This window comes from Bos taurus, chromosome 12, assembly GCF_002263795.3.
Source record: "Bos taurus isolate L1 Dominette 01449 registration number 42190680 breed Hereford chromosome 12, ARS-UCD2.0, whole genome shotgun sequence".
In the NCBI taxonomy this organism is placed as follows: Eukaryota; Metazoa; Chordata; class Mammalia; order Artiodactyla; family Bovidae; genus Bos; species Bos taurus.
Genome location: NC_037339.1, coordinates 83,044,839 through 83,062,717, shown reverse-complemented (window position 1 = coordinate 83,062,717; position 17,879 = coordinate 83,044,839). Strand labels below are relative to the sequence as shown.

Genomic DNA, 17,879 nt, shown 5'->3' with positions numbered 1-17,879 from the left:
ATCTCATCCTCTGTTGTCCCCTTCTCCTCCCGCCTTCAACCTTTCCCAGCATCAGGGTCTTTTCCAATGAGTCAGTTCTTCACGTCATGTGGCCAAAGTATTGGAGTTTCAGCTTCAGCATCAGTCCTTTCAATGAATATTCAGGACTGATTTCCTTTAGGATGGACTGGTTTGATCTCCTTGCCGTCCAAGGGACTCTCAAGAGTTTTCTCCAACACCACAGTTCAAAAGCAAGTACCTTACTAACAACATTAAACTTCTCAAGAACAAGACAGATACCTGCAGACGTGTTTCCCAAGTCCTAACTGTATGTGACTGTGTGTGAAAGTTACTCGTGGTTTGTCCACTCCTGGTTACCCCAGATAATTGTCCATAGTTAGGACTGTCCATCTGGAGAGGAAAGTCTATGTGTTTAAATGGTCATCTCCTGAGTTGTCAGAAGCCTCCTGGAATGTGTCCATGAGGGCCATGTGGATGGTGCTCTTCACTCACGAGGGAATAAAGCTGAGAACAGTCTTGGAAACACACAGGTGAGATCACTGCATGGGAGGAATTCATGTTCTCTCTGCACAATTTTCTGTTTTACATAGAATCCAGTCTCTTTCCTTATAAATTGGTGCAGACTCTTTTGAAGTTAGGATTTAGTAGCCTTTTGAATGGATACCTTTTAAAGGCCTTAGTGTCAAGACACAATGGGCATGAATGTGAGCAAACTCCAGGAGCTAGTGAAGGACAGAGGAGCCTGGCTGCAATCTGTGGGGCCGCGAAGAGTCGGACACAACTGAGCAACTGAACAAGGAGGGTGTTGGGTTTACTCGTCACACAGAACATGTTGAGGAGACAAAGACAATATTTCCCTAAAAGGTTAACTGCTTCCATGAACACAGGGTGAGAAGAAGTGATAGCCTCCGATATCTTGGGGCTTCCCTGGTGGCTCAGATGGTAAAGAATCTGCCTGCAGTGCTGGAGGCCTGGGTTCAATCCCTGGATTGGGAAGATCCCCTGGAGAAGGAAATGGCAACCCACTCCAACAGTCTTGCCTGGAAAATTCCATGGCCAGAGGAGCCTGGTGGGCTACAGTCCATGGGGTCGCAAAGAGTCGGACACGACTGAGCAACTCCACTTCTTCTTCTTCAGGTATCTAAAGAGACTGAGTAGAAACAGCTTATGGTGGGCAGGAAATGAAGGGGAAGAAGAAAATAACACATTCCTTGCCTTATTTCCCCATCAAGAAAATTGGGATTGGAAACAGGATGTGAGAACGTCAGAAAGAAACTCCCTTGTGAGTACCTTCTGTGCCCGAGCTTGCCCCACCCGCCGCGGGGTCGCTGGTCCCAGGTCTCTAGTGAGAGGGCAGGTGGGTGAAACCACACCAGGCTGGAAGCATCCCGAAGCACAGGAAGGAGCAGACTTCTCTCTCCAGGAAGCTCAGCCTGCTCTCGACTCAGAGACACAGGGGTCCAGGGAACGGAGGATCCTGGCTATGGCTTAATAGGAGAGCTCCGTCTTCCTAGATCCTTGCCTCCTGATTCTCCTGCTGATGCTGCTTCATGTAATCGTTCTCCTAGTAACTCCTCTCTACTTCGATTGCCTTTCCAGTTTAACAACTAAATAATTAAATATTCTTCTCCCTGTATCAGCTTCTAGTTACTAGATAGGTCTCGCTAACTGGTCCATGTCAGCAGTGGTTTAGTCGCTCAGTCGTGTCTGACTTTTTGCGACCCCATGGACTGTAGCCCGCCAGGCTCCTCTGTCCGTGGGGTTCTCCAGGCAAGAATACTGGAGTGGGCTGTCGTTTCCTTCTCCAGGGGATCTTCCTGACCCAGGAAACCAACCCGGGTCACCTGCATGGCAGGCAGATTCTTTACCGACTCAGCTACGAGGGAAGCCCCAGTACGTGTCAGACCACGACCTATAGAAAACGCCCATTTGTCCAGTCGGTTTGGCTCCCTTCCAGTCTGTGGGAGCAGAGGGCATCCTGCATATATGTGTGCAACTGTAGCCAAGAGGGAACTGAGCCTTCTTAAAAGTAACAAATATTGGGGGCACTCAATTTTATGCCTGACATTGAACTAGAGTCTAGGAGTAAACCAGGAAGTAAAAACAGGGGGGATCACAGAATGTGGTGGGGTAGGTAAGAGGAGTTGTAATGGGACCGACGAGCAGTTTCACAGGTTTATGGAAAATTATTACTATTCTAAGTGCATGAGGGCATATAACCGGGAAACCTGTCATGGTCCAGGGAGTGGGCATATTTCTACAAGGAGGTAATTATCTTGGCATTAGCTCTAAGGGGGTAATGAGGAGGCTGATCATTCAAATGTGAAAAACTCTGGGAGCTGAAGCTAAGAAAAGGCTTTGCTACCAAAGCCCCTGAATGTATGTAAAAGGTTTGACTTCATTTAAAGGTCAGGCAAACATCACTGGGTGGTTTACGGCAGTTGTATTCAGACACGTTTGTATTTTTATTAGAGCGATTTTCACTTGTACATTCAGTGTGTGTGTGTGCTCTGTTGTGTCTGACTCTGCAACCCCGTGGACTGTAGCCCACGAGGCTCCTCTGTCCATGGGATTTCCCAGGCAAGAACACTGGAGGGAGTTGCTGTTTCCTCCGCCAGGGGCTCCTCTCAAGCCAAGGGTTGAGGCTCTGTTCCCTACACTGGCAGGCAGATTCTTTACTGCTGCTCACCTGGGAAACCCGCACTCAGTGTGCAGTAAATGAAAATTCTCTGCACACTTCTCTCTGTCCTGGACGCTGGGCACATAGCAGCGACTGAGGCCCAGCCACTGCCTGCACGCAAGCAGTTTCATCCTTCAAGTATTTACAGCATCAACGTTGAGCATCTGACAGCAAATGAGACGTGGACAGTGCCTTTGCAGTTAAGGTGGGGAAAGCTCGAGTCTTTGTTTCAAACGGGATGAGGCCGGTTCACAGGTTTGAGCTGGTTTGCTCTCGTGGCTAACGGAGGGGCCGAGGTCACCGCAGACACCTGGGGTTTTCGGTGCAGGGAAACGGGAAAGGAACTGAAGGAATCCCAGCCCGGAGCTTCCTGCAGCTCCAGCAGAAGTGCCGGTCAAGTGTCTCATTAATTTTTGCTAATTGGCAGTCTCTGAGAGAGGCGACAGTGAGCCGCACCGCCTCCCTCTCCAGAAGGAGCACAGACGCACACAGTGTAACTGGCGGCGGCTATTCTAGTGGGAGGGCAGCAATTACCCACGGAGCCCTCCTTCCTAGCGCTTCCACCAGAGCTGCACATTTAGGAGATGTGCTTGAAAAATCGTCTTTTCCAAGCGCTGTGTGAGCTAACTAGCGTTTACGAGGCTAGCAAGTCCCATGAGGGTACAAAAAGAGGCAGGATTTGATACTCCATCATGTACCACTGGCCAAGCACTTTGATCAGTAGAAATACCCTAAAGACAAATAGTCTGCAACCGTGATCCATCTGAAAGGCTTTCAAACCAGAAATGGATTATTATGGCTGTGAACCCCAGTTTTCCTGCAGACTTTCTCTGTTACATGGCCTGTGGAGTGATGACTCGAAAAACAACTATTGCCTTCTGCTGCTCAGAAGAAAAGAGGACTATTCTCAGGGCTTCGTCGCATCCTTCATCTACCGTTTAGAACTCAGTACAAACGTCAGTGTTTTAGGCATTTCTTCCATCCTCATCTTTTCCTTGGAGCTTCCCTGGTGGCTCAGTGATAAAGAATCCACCTGCAATGCAGAAGATGCGGGTTTGATCCCTGGGCTGGGAAGATTCCCTAGAGAAGGAAATGGCAACCCACTCCAGTATTCTTGCCTAGAGAATATCCCACGGACAGAGGAGCCTGGCGGGCTATAGTCCATGGGGTCGCACAGGGCTGGAGGTGATGAGCACACTTGCACACATGCCTCTTTTCCTGCCTCTGGTCAAGTGTGCTGTATTTCATACATATTTCAATCTTATATTTATATTCTTATATAAATATTTCATTCTTATATTTCATGTTATAAGAACTACCAGTGATCTGGAAACATTTATTCACAAGGGCATTCACTCAACCAATACTTATCAAATGGCATAGGGAAATCCCAGGTGGGACTAAGGAACCCTGTTAGAGGCTTTCTTGTTCTTCATTTAACCTCAATGAAGGAGAAGGAAAAAGGAGGAGGAAGAAGAAAGTCCCTGTCGTGCAGGGCAGAGGCTCCTCACCTGCACACCTGTTCTCCTCGCCAAGGTCTTACGGGGAGTTTGAAAATCCTGCAGAATAATAGACGTTTCAGACATCTAACATGTGCTTGTGATTAAAAATCTGACCATTCCCTAAAGTCATTTTCCAGAAAGTGTTTATAAAGGAAGACAGTCACAAATGGACACAGAGCTAGTTCAATTTGGTATTGAATATAGAATGTGCAGGAAAAAAAAATAGATCATTTTTTTCTAGAAGTACTGTAATATGTGGAGATATTGGACACATATTCCTTTATTTCAGTTACCTTTCTGCTGTCAAGAACTGTAATGAATGATGAATTTTTCATTCCTTTTTGGCTTTCTACATTGTGCTATAGAGATTTGAGGGAAAAGAGACTGAAATTTTAGAGTCAGAAAATTTGCATTTAATGTCAGCTTTTCCCTTTACTTCTTGTGGACTTTGGATAAAGCATTTAACCTCCAAAATTGTGAAAAGTGGGAATAATAATAATAATTGTGATACAAGTAGTATCCATTTCTTAGAATTTTTTAAGACTTACAATATTATATATATTTTTTAAAAACTCTAAAGATTTTTAGTTACTATTTTTATATAACATATTTATGTCTATAAAATTGCAGTCCTTTTTAATGCTACAATGTTATAATATTACAAGTGCAAAAGTTTAAAAATTAGCTTCCAAGTTGAAGGTCCAAATTCTTCCTATGTAAATCTCATTCTAGTCTAATATAGTATTGATAATCATTGGTTCCAAGCTCTTCAAACAAAACTCTTATAGTTTAAAAAGCTATTCCACTCCCCGAATAACCTGAAGTTAATTTTACCTGGTGGTTTCTTCCTTTGAAGACCCATATTTATATCTGTAGATTGAAACAGTAAGAAATACCCTTTATGATTGCTGTTTTAGTTGTTTTAATAAATCAGACTTTAAGTTACAGGGCTTCCCTAATAGCTCAGTTGGTAAAGAATCCGCCTGCAATGCAGGAGACTCCAGTTCGATTCCTGGGTCAGGAAGATCCGCTGGAGAAGGGATAGGCTACCCATTCCAGTGTTCTTTGGCTTCCCTTGTGGCTCAGCTGGTCAAGAATCTGCCTGCAATGTGGGAGACCTGGGTTTGATCCCTGGGTTGAGAAAATCCCCTGGAGAAAGGAAAGGCTACCCACTCCAGCATCCTGGCCTGGAGAATTTCATGGACTGTATAGTCCATGGACTTGCAAAGAGTTGGACACGACTGAGCAACTTTCACTTTCTTTTCAGTTTTCACTTTTTCTATGTTACAGGTGGAAATCTGATTCATACCAAGTATACACTGCATTTCATCACACCAAATATCCCATCGATCATAGGACTAAGAAAAAGTCACAAAGTATGACAAGTTATGGATTTTATTACACAACTAGACTTCAGAAACTTTACAATGCAGTGGATGAAGTTGTCTTAGAGTCAAAGAAATCAGAGACGTATATGCATTTCACCTGATAGCACACACCGCTCATCATGCTGACTACACAGCGTTCACTCATGCATTCATTAACTGACAGATACTGAGTAATCTTGTAACGTGCACACCTTGATGTCAGGTGAATGAAAACAGACTCAGCCAGTGCTTGTTTGTACGTGGGAGCCTGTGCACTGTTCAGCAGGCAGGCACTAAACCGATACGCCAACAACTACAGGAAAAGCCCGACTCTCTAAAACCATTTGGAAAGAGTTACCCTCAGCATGGAGCAGAGGAAGCCCTCTCTGAAAGAGAGCCATGGAGTGGAGACCAGGAAGATGACAAAATGATGCTCATTGCGAAGGAGATGGAGATTGTGGTTCACAGCTTGAATTACTGATCCGGATGGACTGGGCCCCCGTGGCTAGGAAACAGCCCTGGGACTGGTTTTGCTCACATTCCTTTTCTCCTTGCCTCTTGAAATTCCCTCAGATTTTTCCTCCAAATAGGATCACTCTCCATTTTCCATGTTGATCTGGACCAAAATGCATCTCTGTTTTCCTAGGGCAGTTATTCTAGGCCATTTCCTAAGCTCTGGCTGAAAATTCATTTCCTATATACTTTTTGTTAATGCTTCTGCTTAAAGGGCTTATTTATTTCACATCTGTTTATGAAAGTTGGCTGCCTACCTGACTTGAAATGGTGTGGTTTCTTTCTTTTTCCATTCTTTTTTACTTAACATGGATGTTCTCACTCCTACATTTGAATTGTCTGCTCCACTGTAAACATAGAAGGATATTACAAACTTCCTTGGTTGAAAAGCTACATTCTCGTTGGGGTCCCTGAACGTATCATTTAGGATTCTCTAGAGAAAGAGGGTTTCTCCGGTGACTCACACAGTCAAGAATCTGACTGCAATGCGGGAGACCTGGGTTTGATCCCTAGGTTGGGAAAATCTGGAGGAGGGCATGACAACCCACTCTAGTATTCTTGCCTGGAGAATCCCCATGGACAGAGGAGCCTGGCAGACTACAGTCCATGGGGTCACAGAGAGCCGGACACGACAGAGCAACTAAGCACAGCACAAAGAGATCCATGAGGGGGGTGTGTGTGTGTGAACAGGAGAGAGAGACGTGTTTTAAAGAACTGGCTCACAGTTATGAAGGCTGGCAAGTCCAAAGTCTGCTGCACAGGCTGGCAGGCAGGAGACCAGGGAAGTGTGGATGTTGCAATCTTGAATCCATAGGCAGTCTCCTGGCAGAAATCTCTCTTCTTTGGGGACCTCAGTCTTTTCTCTCTTAAGATCTTCAACTAATTTAATGTGACCCTGCCCCACCCCATGTTATAGAACATCATCTACTTTGCCCAAAGTCTGTGGAGTCAGAAGTTAATGTCATGTAACAAACACCTTCACAGTAACATCTGGACTGTTTGGCCAAATACCTGGACACTGGCCGCTGACCAAGCAGACACGTAAAATTAACCGCCGTGCTGAGATCATCAGGTTCATGCAGAAGGCAGAAATAAGGATAAGGGAGCACTTTCCACGTGACCTGAGCCCGCAGCCTGTACTTCCACCAGAGCTCATGGTGTTTCTAGGACTTGATCAGGTAGAACCGTGTGAAAACCACACGGTCATGGAACAGAGGACGCCTCTCACACTCCTGGTCCTGCAGGGCCCGCGGCAGGCATCTCCCTTGCCAGGAAGCGTTGCTCCTACCACTCCTTGGACCCGCCCGTTCCTTCCCCTCAGCGCCCAGAGCGCCTCCCACCTTCTTTCCCTCAGGTTTCCACTCTTAACTGCTGTGCAGGAGACGCTTCGACAAGGGCAGCCTGTCGTTTTCATCCTGTATCCTCCACTGACTTTCACCCAAAAGGTGCCTAACAGATCATTTTAATTGGATTACAGAATCCCCTAAAAAGTCGGATTCAGTGTATCTGTTTGTGTTTTGCAGTGAAGTGACATAGCTCGAGGCTGGGTCTGTACGATCGCTTTTGTATGATAATAGCCTATTTTTAATAGAAAAGAAAATGTCACTGGGCTTCCTTTTTTCCTCTAGAGTTTGAAACCACAGCAGAAAAGACGTTTAGACTTCTAAATCATTTCAGATAGGTCTTTGTGACAAATGTTTATTTTGAGCAAATAATTTCAAGATAGTATTTCATTTACGACGAATTTAAGGTATTAACAAGCAATCCAGTTTGTCAGATCAGTTTAATCGTATTTAATAGAAGAGAAGATCTTCATTTTCAAAGAACCAGATGCTACCACAGAACCTCTTTGGGTGGTCAGAAATACTAGGATTCAGATCTTAATCTTTACTAAGATCAAAGGGTTACTTCAGTATCAAATGATCAAAACCTTTTCCCTCTTGTTTGTTTTTCTTTCAAATATTTTTAAAGAATACAGTAGAGTTAGTAGATATATTAAATCAAAGGATATTAGAATGCCTTCATCAGTATATCTTGTTTAAAATTAGAGTCTTGTTGGCAATCCTATTGTTAGTGAATACGTAGAGCTATAAAGTTTACCGTATCTCATATAAGCTCAGTTCTGTCCTAAAATAATTTATTTTAGTTTCAGTGGTTAAAGAATCTGTCTGCAATGCAGGAGACACAGGAGATGTGGGTTCCATCCCTGGGTCAGGAAGATCCCCTGGAGGAAGAAATCGCAACCCACTCCAGTGTTTTTGCCTGAAAAATCCCATGGACAGAGGAGCCTGGTGGGCTACAGTCCAAAGTGTCGCAGTGTCGGACATGACTGAGCAACTAAACACACACACACACACACACACACAAATGGAGAGTGGTTCCTTCATATGAACAAATGTAGCTGTTCTATGTAGAGACCCCAAAGACTCATGACTTGTAGCAATTTGAAATTTTACTGAAGAACAAATTTGAGTCAAAATACTGCAAGGCAGATATGCGAGGATGATTTAGCAAATGAATGACTTAGCAAATGAGTGATTTAGCTAATGAGTGATTTAGCTAATGAGTAAGCTTAACCTCCAGAGAGGCAAGATTAGTGTTGTTATTAAAGAGGGTCTCTGAAGCCAGCAGGGTTGGTTTCAGCCCAGCTCTCCCCCTTGCCAGCCACAGGCCCATGAGCCTGAGCCTCCTCACTCAGCCCCACTGTCCTCCAGGGTAAACCGGGACGATACCAGTGGGAATGCTCCCTGCTGAAAGACGGTAGCTCTCAGGAGCCTGATTGGCTTTGACCTGTTGTCTCCATGTTTTGAAAAGTAATTCCCCTCCACAGATTAGCATGCTTAGTTCTTTATGAAAAGTGACTCTTTTCATATATATATGACTCTTTTCAATAATATATATATATTTCAAATATTGAGTTTGGGCTCAACTCAAATGTATATATATTTTTTCCCTTGCACTACATAAGGCCAGAAATTCTTTTTTTTTTCCAAGCCAAACTGTATCCAGCTTTATTAAAGATACTTTTCATAAACAATCATGGTATTTCAGGCAGGACATGGGCAGACAATCGTTAACAGTATACAACTTTCAAACTCCCTTTTTCAGTGGACTACCAAATCAGAAAGCCACTATAAAACCCAAAGAAATCTTCACGTGATGCTCTGAACAGGCAAAGTTTAGAGTGAGGGTTGACATTTCACATTTAGCATGTCGATTAACAACTTTTCACAAGCCGACCCTGACTTTCAGGAAATGGAAATGAAAATGGCCGAAGTATCACTCTGAGGAGCCACAGTCTAAAGGAAGGAACTGCTGCTCTTTTGAAGGATGCCATCTCAGTGGTGGCACTAGAAAGTCCAGATTGCCTGACATACTGGTCATCAATTTTGGGGGAGCATGGGGTTCAGGTTCCAACAGGTCTCTGGGTTAGGGGAGTCAAGTCTGTGCTGAGGTGGAGAGGGAGAGGAGGACATAAAAACTAAAGTTTAGCTCCCCACACCACAAGGTGTTTGTGCCAAGGTGGCTCATGTGCATCAACACCAAGGAATCCCTCCTTCCTGGGAACCAAGAGGAAGTCTCTCAAAACTAGACGGGGAAGGTATTTTCCCCCCACGTCAATTCAGCTTCGGAGACATTCTGTTAGTGACGTGCCCTTCCCCCAAAAACCAACAATGAAGTGTTCTGTGTGCTAACAACATAGCTTAAAAAAAAAAAAAGTAAAACAAAATTCTGCATTTTTATAAAACTTGATAAAAAATAGTATTTCAAACTGTACAGTCACCAGAAGTACACAGTTATCAAAAATGCACACACTTCAGTTGGCATCTCCAGCAGCTTCAGCTTTCTGTGCCTGGTCTGTTTTGGCATCTCCATTTTCTGCAGGGTTATTCCCATCCTTGCCAGCATCAGCCTTCCCCTTTTTCCCTTTGGGTACCTTCTCTGCCTTCTTTGCAGGGGCCTTTTTAGGCTTGGGCTCTGGCTTTGGAGGAGCAGGTTTAGCAGATAACCTTGCAGATCTTCTCTGTGGTTCGTCCTTCACCTTGGCTTTATCTCCTTTAGCGTCCCCTTCAGCTTTTCTCTTGGGCATGGTGGCTGCAGCCGCGGGACGTAGGCGCTGGACCCGGGGATGCAGCGGCGTGCGGGCTTTAAGTCGATCCAGGCGTCGCTCTCGCCTCTTCTTCACACTGCTCCCAGAAAGTCTTTAAATGGCACATCTTCCTGAAGATGTTATACTTCCTTATGCGTGGTGTTGCAAACACTTTTCATGAAGGTAAAACTTAAAGAAAGAAATGGGAAGAGAGAGAGAAAAATTGAATGGAAATAATTGTGCAGGACTTTCAAAAATGAATCTTTTTTTCCACAATATTAAATTCTTCCTGAGTTCTTAAAAATAATCACTTTGACTTAAAAAAAAAAAAAGGTACTGGCAAGTTTCAAATACATGACTGCCACATTTCACATCTAAAGTATTACTTTGCAATAGGCTTAAAGAGTAGGAATATAGCATAATTATTATATGATATAATATATATAATGACATCCTTCTTGAAGTTCAGGATGTTATTTAGTAATATACATAATTAGAAAAGCATTTGCTTCTCTTCTCTACAAGTTTTTTTTTTTTTTCTTTCTGGAAGCAATCTCATTTAAAACCCCATCTAGCACTTTAATTCAGTTTATAAATTAACTATTTAACAATTCTAATCACCAAAGAGCAGAATGTCACAGTTATATCCAGAAAGTGGATATACATGAAATATATGCCAGTGAAAAATCGTTTATAAAGAAGACTAAGGTGGAGGAGAGAATAATTAGATAGAATGGGTCCTCTTTGATAAATATGTTAAGATAACAGAAACATTTCACAATATAGGAAATGCTTATAATGTTGGTATTTCTTTAATGTGGGCTTAAAGCTAGTACACGACAGAGATGATATGAAGCAAAAGTTCGTAAGAGACTGACTGTTATGGTGCCAGGAATTTTGAAATTCCCAAAAGGCAGCCCGTGATCATACATCAGGTGTCCTGAGGAGTCTGCATTGTCAGTTCACATAACCAGATACCTGAGACGCTGGCTAGAGAGCCTTGGCAAGAAGGGAGGACGTGATCTAGGAAGTGGGGTGGCTGGTCCGCTCCTGGCTCCGTGGACCGACTTGAAGGACATCTTCCACAGAAGTCTGGAACTGCCAGCATCAGCGGTTCCTTTGACACTCAGAACTCATTTGAATAAAAAAGTGACTTTGATCCGAAGAACTTTTTATCCTCCTGGTTTGCTCCATACGATGAAACTCTAGAGAAACTCTGGAACTGTAACTTTCGTGAGAAGTCAGAAATTATTTTATTTTGAAATCTGAAATGAGTATATTTGCTTCTAAAAATCTTATATGTTTCTCAAATATGTATTTTTAATACTTAATGCAGCTGTAAAATCTATGTAACAGTGAGTATTTCATGATGAACTTATCCAAATCTAAGGTTTTAATGAAAACTAAAAAAAAAAAAAAAAGGCTGAGTTTCTTTAGTTTCTCCAAAGCAAAAAAAAAAAGTAATAAAAAAAGTAAAAATAAATGTAAATGTTTAACCATAAGGAAGAGATTAAGTATAGCATAGTGGTTTAAACACAGATTTAAAATCCAGACTTTCTTTGTTTGACTTTTCTCTGTTGCTTGGACAAGTTCCATAACCATTCTGTTCTCTGTCTCTTTTCTTTAATCTGTGTTATAGAAATAATAATTTAAATAATTTCATAATGTTTTATGAATTTTAAGTAAATTAACACAAAGAACAATGCCTGCTGTTAATTATGTAATATTTAGTACCTAACGGAAAATATGATTACCTGTAGTTTCACAGGTCTCTTTCACCTTACTTGATATATTGTATTGCATTTGTAAATAATCTGAAGCATTTGTGTTTTGAGTCTTTCCAAATACTCATTAATTAGAATGAGTAATCAATTAGATATTGTTGAATTCTCTGAGGAAATAAAAATAAAGTCCAAATAGAAATGAAAATCTCATTTAGTAACCTTAACATTCATTTCAACGAAGAATGAATTATGCATTAAAAAACATACATTTCTTATGTAAGAAAATGAATACTGAACATCAATTACCTGAAAGACCTTGCCAAATCAAAAGTGTCATCATAATGTTAAACAAGCCAGGGTGACTCTATTCAAGACTGAGGACTCTTGAGAGTCCCTTGGACAACAATGAGATCAAACCAGTCAATCCTAACGGAAATCAACCCTGAATATTCTTTGGAAAGACTGATGCTGAAACTCCAATACTTTGACCACCTGATGTGAAGAGCCGACTCATTTGAAAAGACCCTGATGCTGGGAATGATTGAAGGTGGGAGGAGAAGGGAACAAGGATGAGATGGTTGGATGGCATCACCTACTCCATGGACATGAGTTTGAGCAAGCTCCCGGAGATAGGGAAGGGCAGGGAAACCTGCAGCTCTGCAGTTCATGGTTTACAAAGACTTGGACACAATTTAACAACTGAACGACCAGACCCAGAAAGGTCAGTGTTTTAAAACCAGCATTTATGAATAAACAGTTGTTTCTTCAGAGACAGGGGCTGTCTGAGCAGTCTGTTGCTTTCGGGAAACTTCCTGAAGCAAACAGTGAAGTTATTTACCGGTTTACAGCCTTATCTTCTTTGAGCAAGAATTTGCTGGAACAAATGATAAAGTCATGGTGATACAGAAGGTCTAAACTTTGGTCCTGCTAATTAAACTGTAGAATGCCATGTGGTCTCAGCTCTCAGTAGTTATTTGAACATTCAACTGTACAGTTCTTTCTTTCTTTTTTTTTTCTAGAAATTGAAATAGGAAGCAAAGATGATTTTCATTTATTTCACTGGATTTGCTTCTCAGTTTCCCTGACCACAAATGCAATTCGTAAGAGCTTCAAATGTCACATGAAGATGCTTTTTAAGGTTACAGTAATATAACTTACTTTTTTAAAGGACTAACTGTCCCTTCACATGCTCCAGCTACTTTCTTAAATTGTTGCTTGGCTTACAAATTAATTGATCCCGAGGTCCTAAATGCCTCTTGGCTTATTATGGAAACATTTGTGTTAATTGACCCAACCAAGGGTCTCTGTGATTGTCTCTGGTGCCAGAGAACTTCCACCAAATAAGTTTGTGTAGGGATTCCAACATAAATCTATGGTCATAACCCAGTGAGATTGAATGCAAAAAATCTCAACTCTTGAGTGCTTAAATTGAGGTGTACTTATAAACAAAATTAATAAAATGACCAAAGGTTATCTATACTTCATCCACTGCTTATATGAAAGATTAAATGTTTTGGATGATGTGATACTATCCAAATATGAAAGAAATGTTTTAGAGGTCTTGCTCTTAGAATGATCAATTTGCTTATAACATATTCAAAATAAATTGACTAATTTAGTATTATCACTCAATGGACACAAGTTTGAGCAAACTCCAGGAGGTAGTGAAGTACAGGGAAGCCTGGCGTGCTCCAGTTCATGGAGTCACAGAGAGTCTGACATGACTTAGCGACTGAACAACAACAATATTTTTATCCCTGTCTTTTTCAAAGCAGGATTATATACTTTTGTAGCCAAATTTTAATTTAATCTAGCTCATTTTTCTCTTTTCTTTCATGCATGAGAAAAAATACACTCGAATACACTCAAATACACTCAAATGGTTAAGGATATGATCAGATAGTTAACGGCGGAAATTAAAGATTCTAAACTGTAGATTGTTGCTCTTCATACCACATTGCCTGCCAGTTCAGAATACTGTATTTTGCAAACACTTTCTTTGGTGAGTGATTCATGGTTCAAAATTCAGAGCTCATGACAAGTCTTCTGTGTCCATACAATGTCAGATCCACCGTGAGGGTGCCTGCTGCCTACGAGGACAGAGCTTTCTTTGTAACTTGAGGGTGCACTCTCAAACATAATTGTATTAATCTTTTATTTTTGAAATATTTGTTTTTTTCATAAAGTTAGTACAATAATTGATCTCCCCAAAGAGTATGGTTCTACAGACCTGAAATCTTCTCTATCGCAAGAGGCATCGTGTACCAGAGATTTATAGAGTATTGTACTGATTTCCTTTTCATTTCTCCTAGCATTTCTGCTCCTTTATTAAAAAGAAATCCAGAGAGACATGTATGTTTGCACAGGGTGAAGGCTTTGGGTTTGTGTTGCTCCATCTATGAGTTCCTACATAGTGTTGATTGAACAGCTCTAAATAAAGAGCCTCTGTGAGGCCATAATTTCTCCCTCAAGCTCTCTTACTTTCTGATTTAATTGTGTCCATTTCATTGAGCTGAGACAATAGCTTCTCTGATAATTTCTCTAGCAGTTTCTAAAATAAAATTGTTATAATTGTACTTATTTTCATAAGTTTTTTACTTGGCTCCTCAAGGGCACCTTTAAAATGCTGATTTGAGAAGCAAATGTTTGTGAAGTCACAGTTGCTCAGTTGTGTCCGACTCTTTGCGACCCCATGGACCCCCATAGCCCGCCAGGCTCCTCTGATTCTCCAGGCAGGAATACTAGAGTGGGTTGTCATTCCCTTCTCCAGGGGATCTTCCCAATCCAGGGATCTAACCCGGGCCTCCTGTGTTTCAGGCAGATTCTTTATCATCGAGCCACCACGTACCCCTACAAATCTACAATAAACTCTCTGTCAAGAACACCAGGCATCTGATCCCCTTTGGTAATTAGCGTCTTACGTTTGCAAACAGAAGGCTGTGTAAGGAACCAAAGCACAGTGCTTTCCGCATGTATCAGTGAACACGAGCGGGATTTGAGTGGAATCTTCAGGGATTTGCAGCCCATCCTTCTGTATGCCTCTCATGCATCAGCTCTTTTGGTCTCCTCTCTCGGAATCGAGTGCCCCTCCTGGTTCTCTTGTAAGAACATTTTGTTTCATTTTTCTGGATGGTAACAACTTCAAATACTAGGTCTAGTGAACCATGGGTTTATCTCTCAGCATCTCCAAGTAGGGTGGATAGCTTTATCAGTAGGGTTCAGATAAAGAGTGGCTTAATGTCAAAACGCCATTATCCACCTTTCATTATATAGTTTCTGAAGAACAGTTTTCCAGCTCTGTGACCTAGTTTTCCTTCTTGGTCGTATACTGTGAAAGCACTATATACTCTGTAATACTTTGATTGATGCAAAATGGGAAAAAAATATAAAGTGAAAGTTGCCCCTCAAATTATCCTGGATAACTATTTTTAATAATTTGATATTACCCTTTTGTGTGGGTAAATATGGCTATGTTTATATAAGCTTTATAATCATATTAAATTTTTCCATCGAAGATATTTCTTTGGCACCCTTCTGTGATCCCTATAGGATCATCTTAGTAGTGCTTGTGTCTGTATCAGATTCCATTGTGTGTGTATAAAATAACCCATTTAGCCATTGACCATTAAGGCGCATTTAGGTTTTTCCGCCTTCGTCTGTTTTGTAATTAATGCTGCAAGAGACACATTTGCGCACTCGGGCTGCTATAACAAAATACCATGGACTGGGCATCTTAACCAACAGATATTTATTTCTCCAGGTCCAGAGGCTAGGAGATCAAGGTGCCAGCAACCAGCAGATACAGTTCCTGGTGAGGGCCCTCTTCCTTGCTTGCAGACAGCCGTCTTCTTGCTCTGTCTTTTCATGGAGTGTGTGTGTGAATGGAGAGGGGGCGGGGGTGGAAAGAGAGAGAAAGAAAACAGAAAGAAGGAAAGAGAAAAAGGGAAGATGAGCACACTCCACTTCTTCTTGTAAAATACTGATCTCACTTGAGGCCCCACCATTAGGACCTCATCCAAACCGAGTTACCACCCAAGGTTCCATGGCCGGATTCCACCAGATCAGAGGTAGGGCCTCAACACATGGATTGCGTGAGGGGCACAATAGCAGACGTATATCCATGTATATGAATACTTCTGAAGGATCAGATCAGATCAGATCAGATCAGTCGCTCAGTCATGTCCGACTCTTTGTGACCCCATGAATCGCAGCACGCCAGGCCTCCCTGTCCATCACCAACTCCCGGAGTTCACTCAGACTCACGTCCATCGAGTCAGTGATGCCATCCAGCCATCTCATCCTCTGTCATCCCCTTCTCCTCCTGCCCCCAATCCCTCCCAGCATCAGAGTCTTTTCCAATGAGTCAACTCTTTGCATGAGGTGGCCAAAGTACTGGAGTTTCAGCTTTAGCATCATTCCCTCCAAAGAAATCCCAGGGCTGATCTCCTTCAGAATGGACTGGTTGGATCTCCTTGCAGTCCAAGGGACTCTCAAGAGTTTTCACCAACACCACAGTTCAAAAGCATCAATTCTTCGGTGCTCAGCCTTCTTCACAGTCCAACTCTCACATCCATACATGACCACTGGAAAAACCATAGCCTTGACTAGATGAACCTTTGTTGGCAAAGTAATGACTCTGCTTTTGAATATGCTATCTAGCTTTCTAGAAATGAAATGTTTAGTCAAATCAAGCTCTGTTTTTATTGGGAAGGGATCATAGCTGAGCAATGAAGGAAAATACCCTGACATCCCTAAGGTTTGCAGCACATGACCATTACCAGATGTTTATGACCAGCTCCAGCCAGAATAGCCTTTTACTCTGCTGTCTGCAATGCACAACGTGAGGCTTACTGTCTGCCTAAGAGAGGAGACAGAGCTTCATCTTCCTTTCGTACTTGAATCAGTGAAAATAGTTGATTTTTAAAGCATTGAAAGCTTTAAACTTTAACTTTTAAACATTTTAACATTTTAAACTTTTCTATGCTATCTGTCAAATCAAGAGAGAAATAACTTAAGAAGTCAATAGCTTGGGAATAACTACATATATCTTAGCCGTGCCATGGACTGCAGCCCACTGGGCTCCTCTGTCCACGGGATTCTCCAGGCAAGCACACTGGAGTGCGTTGCCGTTTCCTCCTCCAGGGGATCTTCCCAGTTCCCAGGGATCAAGCAAATGTCTCTTATGTCTCCTGCCTTGACAGGCAGGTTTTTTTAGTCACTGGTGCCACCTGGGAAGCCCAAAATAACTTGAGTTAGGGACTATTAGATTCTTCCAGCTAAGACTCAGTGATTCTAGCTTGTTTTAGAATAATTGTTTACTTTTTAATAATTCCTCTGAGAATCAAAACAGCCTGTTGTCCATTTCATTGGCATGTAATTGTTTATAGTCATCTCTTGTGATCCTTTGTTAAAAGGTCTTTTTTAATATGTTTATTTTATCTAAAAGTACTAAGTGTTCTGTATCTGGAATTATAAAAATATATCTGATCAGCTTATGCTGCTGAAAAGAAATATCTGTCCACACGTTATTTTGTTTTATTCTCATATTTTTCCTAACAGTTGCCAGTGTTAAAGTGCGGAAACTCAGGCCCAGAACTCAAGTGGGTTAGCCACTCTGCCCAGCGTGGCAGCGGCAGGTCACGGTCCCAGATGCTTACAGCATCACACCTCTGCCCTTCCTTCGCTCTGCCGTGTTCTGGACTTAAGTGTTGCTCTTTCTCCTCCGGATGTTAAGGTTTACCATGGCAGTTCTTCTTCTTGGAACCAGTAAATATTTGTTGAATGGAATCAGACTTTTTGGCATAATGGCCTCCCCTCAGGTAATTGCAAGTAAATTTTAATAAGTTAGAGTTGGGTTAAATTGAAACAAGAATCGCTGCAGCTCACCAAAGTGTTCAGCGCTTTTCTTCTCTGAGTTGTAAAGCATCAGCAATTTGTTTCTTGATTGCATTCATCAAGAGCATTTACTTGGTACAAGACAGAGGTGAGGGACAGTCACATGAC

At 42.1% G+C, this 17,879-nt stretch overlaps 2 protein-coding genes across 4 annotated transcripts in view; one reads left to right on the top strand and one right to left on the bottom strand.

Moving 5' to 3' along the window:
- NALF1 (NALCN channel auxiliary factor 1) overlaps nt 1-17,879 on the top strand; it is a 610,092-nt gene that overhangs the window by 352,061 nt on the left and 240,152 nt on the right. The gene's annotated exons all lie outside the window — the stretch shown is intronic.
- On the bottom strand, nt 9,783-10,257 carry LOC132346797 (non-histone chromosomal protein HMG-17-like). Its single transcript, XM_059892320.1, has one exon. It carries the CDS (start codon nt 10,150-10,152, stop codon nt 9,880-9,882), a length of 273 nt encoding a protein of 90 aa, XP_059748303.1. The 5' UTR covers nt 10,153-10,257; the 3' UTR covers nt 9,783-9,879.